Genomic DNA, 14,536 nt, shown 5'->3' with positions numbered 1-14,536 from the left:
AATGTTCTGTATGGGTCTGTTAATATTTTCAGGTCCTTAAATGGTTCACAAGGATATAGGCTCTTTATTGTTTTTGCCAGTGGACACGGGGAGTACTACTGACAGCTCCTGTATTGTGAGATAGTGGAAGTGTGGGTTACCTTGGAGATAGGTGGATACACAAGTGGGTTAATGTTCTGTATGGGTCTGTTAATATTTTCAGGTCCTTAAATGGTTCACAAGGATATAGGCTCTTTATTGTTTTTGCCAGTGGACACGGGGAGTACTGACAGCTCCTGCATTGTGAGATAGTGGAAGTGTGGGTTACCGTGGAGATAGGTGGATACACAAGTGGGTTAATGTTCTGCTGACGAGGTTTGACCTCTTGAGACCCATCAATGATTCACAAAGAGCCTATCTGTCAGTGTCAGTGGGTGGTGGTGGTGGTGGTGGCACCACCCGCTACCCCCAGCTGTCCTCCCTCACTTGCCAGCAGTCGGCGGGCACTCCTCAGGTACTTCTGACACTTCACTATTGTTACTGTACTCGCACTCGCACCACCTAGTTACAACAATACCGAATAATATTTAATTAAGATCATTTATTGCATTGAGGTTTGTAAGTACCATTAAGTTTAAACGAAACTATCGTAACATTAAGGCCAAATCCCACGTTGAAATAATGGTATACAAGTTATGCAATGAAATATAAACAGTATTAATAAACCGCGTATAGTTAATTACAACTATTCGTATATCATATTTTCTGACATAAAGAGTTTCTTTCAGAACCAATGCCATATTGTCATCGGCGTAACAGTCTGAAGTTGCTGGTACGTGGACGTGAACAACTTTCCACTTGAGGAGTTTACCCAACAATAACATACAAAAGTAACAGAAATAGAAAGGTAACCACACAATATCAGTTAAAGAAGAAATGTTGTAGGTGAATTTACCTGTCAAGTAAATTGGTTGCAACCGTCCATCCCGGTGACAAGATTATTATTGTGTGGCTAATGATTTGACGAGTTCCATTCCAATAAATCTAGATCGCGCCACATCAGGTCTTCGGCTTGATAGTACCCACGTCGATGATGTAACTGGATTATTTCTGAGAGATTAGTCGTTTATGTTTGCAAACCAGGCTTGCAAACCATTTAACTTATCTGTACAAAGTCATAACATTTTCTACCATGTTATCTCGAGACAATCAATTTTCTACTGTACTAGAGGCCCGTTGTAGCTTCACCCGTTGCGTTTCCATGCAGGATTGGCAAGAACAATTACGCTGATGTCGACCTGTTCCCAAACATCGCTAATATCTGCAATAGTCATTTAGTTGCCATCTCAACTATAGTTGCAGTTGTTTTCTCACCTCGACTCTCCTCGCTGTACCACTGACCAAATCTTGTGGGTTCACATGGGTATTAACAAGCACCACTATATTCATCATTGTTTTCACAATTTTCAATCAATATATCAAACTTCTGTAACCAATATTGTCAACGCGTGTTGTCTTTAATATTTAATAAAGTGATTTATATCGTGGTTTTCCAGAGTTCTCGTCATTGGTTATGAAAACATAAAAAAAACTCGTCTTGAACTTATCTCCAGGACTAATATGGGGTTTTAACAATTCTTAATGTGATAAAAATTGTCGTAAAAATATCGCTTATTTCCACGAAATTTTCAAAACCTTTTCATTGCGAGTACCTAAGAAATTAACACGAACATGTTTACAAAGTTTCATGTAAAATACTTTGTGTCCAAGACTTCGTAAAGAGTCAGTTACTGGTATTTGGCTTTTATAAGTATAGATATTGTAAGTAAGCGTAACTTTTTTTATAGTATGTCATTCATGTTCATTATTACAATAGGCTAGGCTGTTGGTTGTATATTGGCTTAGATACAATTTTGGATATTGTGCAAGCTAGTTATATTTCTGGATGTAAACAGCTCTCATTCCAAACTTTTAGTAAATGAATAGTATACACTTTCCAATAAAATTGTATATTTTCAGGTAGTTAAGGTAGTTTACCACCAAAGTTGTTGGTACTTTGAGGCTTGTGATACAGATTACCAGATAATATGTTGCTGCTACGAGTTTAGTGAGATAGGATGTCACCAAAGTGGTTGCTACTCTGAGGCTTGTGATACAGATTACCAGATAATATGTTGCTGCTATGAGTTTAGTGCGGCAGGATACCACCAAAGTGGTTGCTACTTTGAGGCTGGTGATACAGATTACCAGATAATATGTTGCAGCTATGAGTTTAGTGAGACAGGTTACCACCAAAGTGGTTGCTACTTTGAGGCTAGTGATACAGATTACCAGATAATATGTTGCTGCTATGAGTTTAGTGAGACAGGTTACCACCAAAGTGGTTGCTACTTTGAGGCTGGTGATACAGATTACCAGATAATATGTTGCAGCTATGAGTTTAGTGAGACAGGTTACCACCAAAGTGGTTGCTACTTTGAGGCTGGTGATACAGATTACCAGATAATATGTTGCTGCTATGAGTTTAGTGAGACAGGTTACCACCAAAGTGGTTGCTACTTTGAGGCTGGTGATACAGATTACCAGATAATATGTTGCAGCTATGAGTTTAGTGAGACAGGTTACTACCAAAGTGGTTGCTACTTTGAGGATGGTGATACAGATTACCAGATAATATGTTGCTGCTATGAGTTTAGTGAGACAGGTTACCACCAAAGTGGTTGCTACTTTGAGGCTGGTGATACAGATTACCAGATAATATGTTGCTGCTATGAGTTTAGTGAGACAGGTTACCACCAAAGTGGTTGCTACTTTGAGGCTGGTGATACAGATTACCAGATAATATGTTGCTGCTATGAGTTTAGTGAGACAGGTTACCACCAAAGTGGTTGCTACTTTGAGGCTGGTGATACAGATTACCAGATAATATGTTGCTGCTATGAGTTTAGTGAGACAGGTTACCACCAAAGTGGTTGCTACTTTGAGGCTGGTGATACAGATTACCAGATAATATGTTGCTGCTATGAGTTTAGTGAGATAGGTTACCACCAAAGTGGTTGGTACCACGGTGGCTTTGAGGCTTGTGATACAGATTACCAGATAATATGTTGCTGCTATGAGTTTAGTGAGACAGGTTACCACCAAAGTGGTTGCTACTTTGAGGCTTGTGATACAGATTACCAGATAATATGTTGCTGCTATGAGTTTAGTGAGACAGGTTACCACCAAAGTGGTTGTTACTTTGAGGCTGGTGATACACGTTACCATAGAATATGTTGCTACTATGAGTTTAGTGAAATAGGTTGTCCAAAGTTGTTGCTACTTTGAGGCTTGTGATACACGTTACCATAGAATATGTTGCCACTATGAGTTTAGTGAGACAGGTTACCACCAAAGTGGTTGCTACTTTGAGGCTGGTGATACACGTTACCATAGAATATGTTGCTACTATGAGTTTAGTGAGATAGGTTACCACCAAAGTGGTTGCTACTTTGAGGCTTGTGATACAGATTACCAGATAATATGTTGCTGCTACGAGTTTAGTGAGATAGGATGTCACCAAAGTTTTTGCTATATGAACATGGTGAGACATGTTAGCACCAAACCTGTTATAATTTGTAGGCTGCCGAGTATATATTTAAATATGATGTGGGTTATTTTGTAACAAGTGTGAGAAGTCTTTTACCACTATTTTTTAATTTATAGAGCGAAAGGAAATTATTTATCTTTATAAGTTAGAAATTAGTTTGTAAATACATTCACCTTGAATGATTCGGTGTTACCAATACAAGTTTAAGAACATTTCTAAATAATCCTCCTAAACTTGTGCTGCCGCCGCTATAATATTTAAATAAACACGTGAAAGTAAACTTTTTTCCGTTTTACTTTACGATTCCTAATAAATAAGATGTAAACATTGCTAGTATAAACTTTGTACTACCACTTTCTTAATACCACAACTGATACCAAAGCATGTATGAACATACGTTGGAAATGATGTCAGACTTTTAAAACTCTCATCTTTTTACCCTAAGATCGCTGAGATAAAATAACAATTCCTTTTACATACGACCATTATATTGAAACGTTTATATTAATTTATAATTGTAGGTAGTTTCTTACAGTTTTTATAGAATGTGTAATTATTGTCTATGTTTTGAAATAGTTGAGATAAGAATATTGAACTTATTCTAACGGCTGCTACCTTGAAATTTTCATTGCTGAAACTTGAAGTAATAAGTATTATCAAGTACTATCGAGTCCTTAATATTAAAGTTCATAATGGTGTACAATCATAATTATAAAAATTCAAATGTATTATTATACATTTGGTTGGAACTTTTCGAGGTAGTGGCTGTTTGGTTTGTTTATCATTCTTATCTTATCTAACCTCCGTTTAGGGTTTCGGAGGTTAAGATTGGCAAAAATTAAACAAAAATCGCGGAAAGTCCGTCACGAGTGTAACTGCAATAGGCAGATTTCTATAAAGTAATCCATATACACAGTACAATATTATATGTATTTATTCCCCCAATGTTTCTAGGCCAGAGTTTTAATTAAACCGTATAGCGCAGCCTACAAATATACGTGTTTATTAAAAAAAAAACATATTAAGAAATTATCAGTGAGTAACGAAATCAACTAATTTATATAATAATAAATTCTTAAACATAAAATGCATAATTGCTACATTTTACACATTATAAACTATTTTATTTATCAACTAAGATAAAAACTCTTGAATGTTGAAGATTTATTAATCCAAACGAAGTTGCACGAGTTAAAAATATGGGAATCGCTTTCAAAAACGGAAAGAGGAAGTCTCAGGCAGCTAGTGATTTTGTGTATTACCACTATATTGAAATTTATTATTAATTTATATCTGTAAGTAGTTTTTTACTGTTTTTAAAGAATGTGTCATTATTAGTCTATGTTTTGAAATAGTTAAGATAAGAATGATGAACAAATCGAACAGCCACTACCTCGAAAAGTTTTAACCAAATGAACAATAATGTCATAAATGTAGAGAATGCATTACAGGTATAAATAACATAATAACAATATAACGGTTTAAAAATAGGTTTTGAGTATAATACTAATTTATAACTAGACCAGACCTTTAGAGGTTTCGTATAACATAATAATAAAGTTAAAAATATAAACGATAATCTTTTACGTCGGGTAAATAAGTATGAATCATAAAAACATATTAATTAAAAAGACTTTCGATTATGCTTGTGTGAAAGAATAATTATCACATAAAAATTATTTGTTATATACAATTAATTATAAATGTATGTAGTATAATAGGAGTTTTTAAATGTGCAATACATCTGCTTGCACTGTTTATGCTTCAATCTAATATAATACTTCATGTTAAAAATCATTTTATTGTTACAAGATACATTACATCTGCCTGCACTGCCTTTGGTTTGGGTTTGAGTAGGCAAAGGCTATATGAGGATGTTTCAGTCTAATAATTTCATGATAAAAATAATTTTATTGTTACATGATATCATTATATCTGCATTGCATACAGTAATTCATTCATACCGTAGCAAAAATAATATCTAAGGATAGATCGAATTTTGCTGGCATGGGCACACACTCCTGATCATCAAATTAATGCTGCATAATTATTCCGAGAAAACACAATTCAGAAACGTCTTACTCTTTTCCTCTGTATGGATAAAAAGTATATACATTCTATAACATCTTCCCTGCCAAATAGATACTAGAATCTTAAAATATAGTTTTCGCATTGACATTTATGTACTTTCTTTGTTATATCAATATTAACTACATGAATTATAGCTGTTACTGACATTATTGTACACTACTACTAAATGTATTTGCAAATTCAAATGTAAGAATTTTTCAGTATGACATTCAAATATTATTTAAATGATATAAGTTTTTATTTAATAAATTAATTTTATTTAAATTAATTAATTAATATATATTTTATTTAGTCTTAATATAGATCATCATAAATAATTTATATTACGTGCTTTTTAATAAGAAATAGGTTCGTATTTTACACAATTATAGAAAGAAAAAACTAAATATTTACACTTTGTAAATGTTTACACGTGAAAATATGTATTTATATAAGTACAAAGAAATAAAAATTCTGAAACCAGTAAAGTAAATAAATGCAGTTGTCTAGTTTTACAGTTTTTATGCTTGGTTTATTATGAGGTGGGACTAAAGGGCACTCTAAATACTTTTAAAGAATGTTCAAGTTTCTTCGTTGGAAGGATCAATGAATAGCCTAAGGGCTGACTAAAAACCTTTTCTCTTATTCATGCAACTTTTAACGGTGAATCCGATACTGAAAATTGTGTCTCAAAGTACTCGAGATTGGGTTTTAACAATATTGCAAAATTGACGTAGTTTTAACTTTGTAGGCTCTATTATCGTGCATGCTTTGTCGTAAATCAATGATAATTAATGTGCGTACTTTTTTCGTGAACTGTTAAAGATATTAAATTTATGTTTACTAACGTTTGAACGGATCCTAGACGATATTTTAAAACAGAAATAATAAATAGAGTTTTTAAAATAGTTTTTTAAATAACTCTTTTCACCGAAATTTTAAATAAAAAAATATCTAAAACATTTAATAATTGTTGAATTGAATAGGTCGTGTTCAATACTATTATAGTATGTAAATTAGTAAACACTTTTGGCCAAAGAAGGTTTACATATAAATAGTAAAACTTTACATTATTTTGGCGTGCTCATTTTTATGCGGCTACAACATTGATTTAATCCTTATACCAAATGCAATAATATTTGTGTTAAATCTAAAAACCCAAACTAAAAAAACTTATTCGTGAAAAGTTATTTACTAAAAAAATGGAAAGGCAATCTTGGGACTGACCGACAGAAATGACTTCCTATATAGGGCTGTGAATATTCTTAAAAAGTACGTTTGCTAATTATTAAATAAATATTTTTTTATATTTTAAAATATGATATCAAAACAATTTTATTTTTAAATATAAAATATAAAAAAATACAAAATAATATAAAATAGAAAAGGTAATATTTAAAGTAATAAATATTTATACATTTTCATTATTTTAGTTTATATTAGTTTCTACAATGTTGTCTACAATTTGTTTTCTACAATATTATTTTCTCAACAATCTTGTATTTTCGAAATAATTACTTTATTTTCATTGTCATTATATTCTAAAAATGAAATTATGTTCTTTATAACAACTGAAATAAGAAATAAAAATTAGAGATTAAAATCTTGCTAAATAAATATCTAAATAATAACGCGGCATCTGTTTTTGTTCCATATCACGTTGTGTTTACGTTTTTTATCTTTGAAATTTTTAAAATTAATTTATCTTTTAATAAGTAAATTAATGACGTTTCTTCAGCATAATTTGTATTAAAATCTGTGTTTACGTAATTTATTTTTAAGTGAGTGTAAGATAATGCCCAATGTAATTGATTCAAGATTATAATCATAATCCACTAATTAATTTCTTCTAGGATGAAATTCCACTACGGCTTTGTTAGCTAGGAAAGATTTAATCAATTTATGCTTAATCTTTTATTAAATATCGTCATTACGAAACTAGAAGTGAAATGGAATAGGAATTAATATTAACCGTGCTAAAATTTAATGGTTGTGACTTTAATATTTAGAAGTTAGTGATTATTGTAATATACGACCTTATAAAAATGTTTATAAAATTACCATAAAATATAAAACTTTCTGCGTTAAAGGATCGAGTCTCTAATATTAATTCAAAAATAACCATTTAATAATTAGAAGACGTACTTTTCAAGATTTATGCACAGTCATTCATAAGAAGTAGTCACTTCTGTCGGCCAGTCCCGCCCCTAGAGGCTACAGAGCGAACAAGCGTGACGTTACGTTCCGTGACGAGAAACGAAAGCTTTTCCCCCATGCAAAACAACATCCATAGCCCGCCAAAAGAAGTACTCACTTCAACAAGCTATTCATAAAAATGTACAGTAGAACATCTCATATAGTGTAGAAAAAACTACTGCAATGTAAATCAAAACGTACAAGTAATAGTTCGGTGACTAAAGTCCATCTCGACAAGTTCCTTTATAGTAGTTGCTAATCATGACGCGCAACATATGGCCACCGCGTCGTAGTGATGTGTGTTTTTAATTTTAACGAACAACGAAACTCTAATGTGTTGATACCTGGGGGTGTGACAGTGTTGACGAAACGCGTCGTAATAGTGTGGAACGTTAGAAGATAAATTTATAATTCATTATTGGGATTTCTGAATAAACATAGCTTTCTCCAAGATACTGCGAGAAATGTCTTTTCTACAATTGGATTCTATTCGGAGTCCTAAGTAACATGGGAAGGAACAACGAATAACCGAAAAGTTTTCCAAGTAACCTTGTAGTGCTGACACATTTTTCTGACTATGTATAACATTTTAATTGATGTTCCTGTTCGAGGCAATTAGGAACGCTACATCCTACAACAGTGAAATATGGTAGAGTGCAGAAATTGTGCCCTATAGAACGAACATTGCAGACTTCAAAATTGCATGTGATGTTCGCCGTCCAATGTTATTGTTTCAATGCCGCTGTATTGGGAAGAGCCCATCCATCCATGCTGAGAAAGAGTTTTCAAAGTTCAAAAGATCTTTATTCAATAATTGTATTATATGCAATTATACATTTCATGCATGTTTTATTTTATGGTTTACGATTTAACGTAATAGCGCTAGGGAAATATGTTTTCCCTATTCTTCGAGATGGCACCTTAGTTGTAATATATGTGGAATATATTTCAGGAGCAGTGGGACACGTGAGGGTGCAGAGATTGCGCTTTCACTACGTAACATTGTAAATCTCAAAAACAACTCTGACGAAAGTTTTTCACTTGTGTCAATCTTAGGTGATAGTCCGTCAGAGAGTCTGTTTAATATGATGACAAATAACAAAGATAACATGGAATGGATAACGGATTATTTCTTTTACAAAATAGAGTATCCACGGTAAAACGTCCTTATGTAAAACAAGTTTAAAGTATAAAAGTAGTGCCGGTATATTACTATATATGTAAACTTACTTAAAACATTGTCTTGTGTATTAAATGCTGTCATTAAAGTATTTCGCTGGAAAGGGAGATTATAAATATGATTATTCATACTTTTATAGAGGGCGTATTCTCTTATATACTTAAACATGCAGTATAATGATACAACTACTTAAAACATGCAGTATAATGATACTACTACTTAGTGTATCTATACAGTGAACCTATCGATTTCTACTATTGAATTCGAAGCGTAATGATGTAAAGTACTACACTGCGTGACTGTTTCATTTTGTTGATTATGCAACATTACATACTATAGTTCTGAGGGCTGCAACAAGGGGAAAATGTGTATATAAGGTCTGATATACACAACTTTGATCAATAATTGTACAATTTATGTTTCTTAAAGTTTGGCACAACCTTTAAAAACTGTATACAGTACCTTCAAAGGGTTTCAAAGTCTTTGTAGCCAGTTCATTTTTATTTTAATGCACTAAAATTATCAGTTTTAATTTTTCTTTTTTGTTTAGTTTTTAATAATAAAACCCATTAATATATTTTAGTATGTATTTTTTAAACAGAACAATATTGTTCTAAAAAATCAAATACATTTATTGTAATAATTGTAAATGTAAGTTTGTAAAAATACATATCTCAAACTGTTGACGCTTCCCTGCCTCTATATTCTGGAAACATCTCTTTTTAACATATCTTTTTTTCAAGAGGTAGTGACGTACACTCTCATGACACTAGAGGCAGGAATAACTACCGTACAGGAAGACACAGGACGGTGGCTTATGAACGATTGCCTTCGCACGCAGGAGTTCAGTTCGTTAACATAGAAGGTACATAGAAAGTATATAGAAGGTATTAAGTTTGAGTTGTATTTAATTTGGGCTTTAGACCTTCACAGTACCAGAACATTTTAACATTCAGTCCATATGTTGAATCCTATATAATTCCTGTTTACAATACACTTCACTACTCAATACGGACACAGTTTGTTTGCCAGCCCATACCATCTCGCCGGGGCTATTCGGTCTTGAAATGTCTTTATACGTGCAGGTTGATTGATTATTTTAATAGTGATAAATCGCAAAATTTCTTATTTTCCCTTTATTCGTTATTTAGTAGTTATGGATTTTGCACTACTAATATATACACCAGAGTATTTTGTATTTTCAGTCCCTATTTTATGTTATTTAGAGAGAGTCTAGTATTGCCTAGCTAGCTAATAAATACTATCCATTTCAACAAAAGATAGCCCGAAGCCACTGTATTGGAAAAATTTACCTATGAAACGCTTATTAAAAATGTATATTTACCCAACAGCTGATTGAGGTATTACCGTGTCTCACAACGAACACGGAACTTAAAGAATGCCGATATAATCGTAGCATTTAGTCTACATCCCTAAATGATCATTGAGAGAGATGTGAAAATAAACAAAGCACGCTAACAGAATGTTATTTACCCAACAGCTGAATTGAGGTAATTACCGTGTATTCACAACGAAAACGGAACTGGAAGAACGCCCGATATAATCGTAGTCATTTAGTCTACATTGTTCATTGAGAGAGTGTGAAAATAAAATCAAAGCAACCTAACAGAATGTATATTTACCACAACAGCTGATTGAGGTATTACCGTGTTTCACAACGAACACGGATACTGGAAGAACGCCGAATATAAATCGGTAGCATTTAGTCTACATCCCTAAAGGTTCATTGACATGAGAGGATGTGAAAATAAACAAAGCACCTAACAGAATGTATATTTAACCCAACAGCTGATTGAGGTATTACCGTGTTATCACAACGAACACGGAACTTAAAGAAAATGCCGATATAATCGTAGTCATTTAGTCTACATCCCTAAACGTTCATTGAGAGGAGATGTGAAAATAAACAAAGCACCTAACAGAATGTATATTTACCCAACAGCTGCTGATTGAGGTATTACCGTGTCCTCAACAACGAACACGGAACTGGAAGAACGCCGATATAATCGTAGCATTTAGTCTAACATCCTAACGTTCATTGAGGGAGATGTGAAAATAAACAAAGCACCTAACAGAATGTATAATTTACCCCAACAGCTGATTGAGGTATTACCGTGTGTCTCAACAACGAACACGGAAATGGAAGAACGCGATATAATCGCTAGCATTTAGTCTACATCCCTAACGTTTCATTGAGGGAGATGTGAAAATAACAAAGCACCTAACAGTATGTATATTTTACCCAACAGCTGATTGAGGTATTTACCGTGTTTCAACAAACGAACACGGAACTGGAAGAACGCCGATATAATCGTAGCATTTAGTCTACATCCCTAACGTTCATTGAGGGAGATGTGAAAATAAACAAAGCACCTAACAGAATGCTATATTTACCCAACAGCTGATTGAGGTATTTACCGTGTCTCACAACGATACACGGAACTAAAGAATGCCGATATAATCGTAGCATTTAGTCTACATCCCTAACGTTCATTGAGGGAGATGTGAAAATAAACAAAGCACCTAACGAATGTATATTTACCCAACAGCTGATTGAGGATATTACCGTGTCCTCAACAAACCGAACACGTAACTGGAAAAGAACGCCTACGCCATGATATATCGTAGCATTTAGTCTACATCCCTAACGTTCATTTGAGGGAGATGTGAAAATAACAACAAAGCACCTAACAGAAATGTATATGTTACCCAAACAGCTGTATTGAGGTATTACCGTGTCTCACAACGAACACGGGAACTGGAAGAACGCCGATGATAATCGTGTAGCATTTAGTCTATCATCCTAACGTTCATTTGAGTGGAGATGTGAAATAAACACACAGCACCTAACAGAATGTATAATTTTACCCCAACAGCTGATTGAGGTATTACCGTGTTTCAACAACGAACACGGAACTGGGAAGAACGCCGATATAATCGTAGCATTTAGTCTACATCCCTAACGTTCATTGAGGGGAGATGTGAAAATAAACAAAGGGCTGCACCTAACAGAATGTATATTTACCCAAAGACGACAGCTGATTGAGGTATTACCGTGTTTCAACAACGAACACGGAACTGGAAGAACGCCGATATAATCGTAGCATTTAGTCTACATCCCTAAACGTTTCATTGAGGGAGATGTGAAAATAAACAAAGCACTAACAGAATGTATATTTACCCAACAGCTGATTGAGGGTATTACCGTGTTTTTCCTTTCACAACGAACACGGAACTGGAAGAACGCCGATATAATCGTAGCGATTTATAGTCTACATCCCTAACGTTCATTTAGGGAGATGTGAAAAATAAACAAAGCACCTAACAGAATGTATATTTACTTACCAACAGCTGATTTTAGAGGTATTACCGTGTTTCACAACGAACACGGAAACTGGAAGATAACGCCGACGAACTATAATCGTAGCATTTAGTCTACATCCCTAACGTTCATTGAGAGAGATGTGAAAATATAAACAAAGCACCTAACAGAATAAAGTAGATATTAGTACCAACAGCTGATAGAGGTGTATTAGGAGACCCGAGGTGTTATGGCTCACAACGAACACACGGAGGAACTGGAGGGGGACTCTGAAAACTAGGATGCGATATAATCGTAGGGGGAAGCATTTAATATCTACATCCCCTAACGTTCATTGAGAGAGATGTGAAAATAAAAGCAAAGCACCTTGCTTATTACAGAATGTCATAATTTACTTACTTACAGTATCCGCGCTGATAGATTGATGAATTGCCCTATACGGGTGGAATCGAGTAGCCATGGTGTCTCACAAACGAATACACTGGGCACACTGGAGAACTAGGACATGTTGATGACCGATGAAGGTATATTATGACGGTCGTAGCATTATAATCTACATCATCCTCTGTTAACGTTCATGTTTAATTGATTACAAGACGACATGTGAAAATCACACATACACCTAGATGCATTCAGCACTGACAGATCAGAATGAGACTTTGTATGGTTATATCAATTGGAATAAACCAACAGCTGATAGAGGAATTACCGTGCTTCTCACAACGAAAGCACGAACAGATTACTGCGAACTGTACCTTATAGACGAGATTGAAATTGCCGACATGTACACAAAGGTCTGTATGTGCGCATTGTCTAAGTTCTATTCAGGTAATACATAATCCCTAACGTCTCAATTGCGACAGCTGTAGAGATGTGAAAAATTCTCTCTACTCAACATTGCAATCACGTCACGTTCTAGGCGCTAGAATTACGTATATTATCAACATTGTCACCTCTCAAACAAGATGATAGAGAAGGTACTTACCGTGTCTCAGCGAGACGTAAACGAACACGGAACTGGAGCATCAGAATGCCGATATAATCTGCGCTGCATAGTTACGAATTCCGTAGCTTCCGTATGTTCGCACATCCCTAACGTCCACTGCATTACTACGTCTAGGTCATTGATAGAGATGTTGAAAATAAATAAAAAAGCACCTAACAGAATGTATAATTTTACTCCAACAGCTCGATTGAGGTATTACCGAGTCTCACAACGAACACGGAACTGGAAAGAACGCCGATATAATCGTTAGCATTTTAGTCTACATCCCTAACGTTCATTGAGAGAGATGTGAAAATAAACAAAGCACCTTACAGATTTGTATTTAATTTACCCAACAGCTGATTGAGGTATTACCGTGTGTCTCACAACGAACACGGGGAACTGGCAAGAGATGCGATATAATCGTAGCATTTAATCTACATCCCTAACGTTTCATTGAGAGGACATGTGAAAATAAACAAAGCACCTAACCAGAATGTATATTTACCCAACAGCTGATAGAGGAATTACCGTGTCTCACAACGGAGAACACGGAACTGGAAGAATGCCGATATAATCGTAGCAATTTAATCTACATCCCTAACGTTCATTGAGAGACATGTGAAAATAAAACAATAGTCACCTAACATGAATGTATATTTACTACCACAACCAGCTGATAGAGGAATTACCGTGTCTCACAACGAAACACGGAACTGGAAGAAATGCCGATATAATCGTCACATTTAATCTACATCCCTAACGTATCATTTGTAGAGACATGTGAAAATAAACAAAGCACCTAACAGAATGTATATTTACCCAACAGCTGATAGAGGAAGTTACCGTGTCGGGTCACAGGGGGGAACGAACACGGGGAACTACTTGGGGGGGGAATAAGAATGCCGCTGGGGTGATATAATCGTAGCAATGGTGGGCTGGGGGTGCTACATCCCTAGAGGCGTTGGGCCATTGGATGAGAGACATGTGGGGAAAGGCTAAGGGGGGGACAAAGCAGGTAGGGCCGTGGGGGGTTAGTGGGGAGCGTCAGCGGAAAGAAGTATGTGTTATTCTATGGGCGGTGTAGGAGATTGAGCCCAAACAGCTGGGGAGGGTAGGTGCGGGTTGGGGTCGGGGGGTTACCGGGGGGTAGGGTCTCACAACGAACACGGAACTGGAAGAATGCCGATAAGA

General features: G+C 34.9%; 1 protein-coding gene across 1 annotated transcript; it reads left to right on the top strand.

Moving 5' to 3' along the window:
- The first annotated feature begins 377 nt into the window (after positions 1 to 377).
- On the top strand, positions 378 to 3,306 carry LOC124361300. Its single transcript, XM_046815346.1, has 2 exons — positions 378 to 493; positions 2,244 to 3,306. The coding sequence occupies exons 1-2, from the start codon at positions 378 to 380 to the stop codon at positions 3,304 to 3,306; spliced, it is 1,179 nt and encodes a 392-aa protein (XP_046671302.1).
- Positions 3,307 to 14,536: the final 11,230 nt, after the last annotated feature.

Source organism: Homalodisca vitripennis, chromosome 4 (assembly GCF_021130785.1).
Source record: "Homalodisca vitripennis isolate AUS2020 chromosome 4, UT_GWSS_2.1, whole genome shotgun sequence".
Taxonomy (NCBI): Eukaryota; Metazoa; Arthropoda; class Insecta; order Hemiptera; family Cicadellidae; genus Homalodisca; species Homalodisca vitripennis.
Note: the sequence above shows the minus strand (reverse complement) of the source record. Positions and strands in the feature narration are given on the sequence as shown.

What these genes read in the sequence shown, in the direction of transcription:
- LOC124361300 (XM_046815346.1), top strand. Translation starts at nt 378, where the DNA reads ATGATTCACAAAGAGCCTATCTGTCAGTGTCAGTGGGTGGTGGTGGTG. An exon ending in AGTCGGCGGGCACTCCTCAG is followed by an intron (nt 494 to 2,243) that starts GTACTTCTGACA and finishes AATATGTTGCAG; the next exon opens with CTATGAGTTTAGTGAGACAG.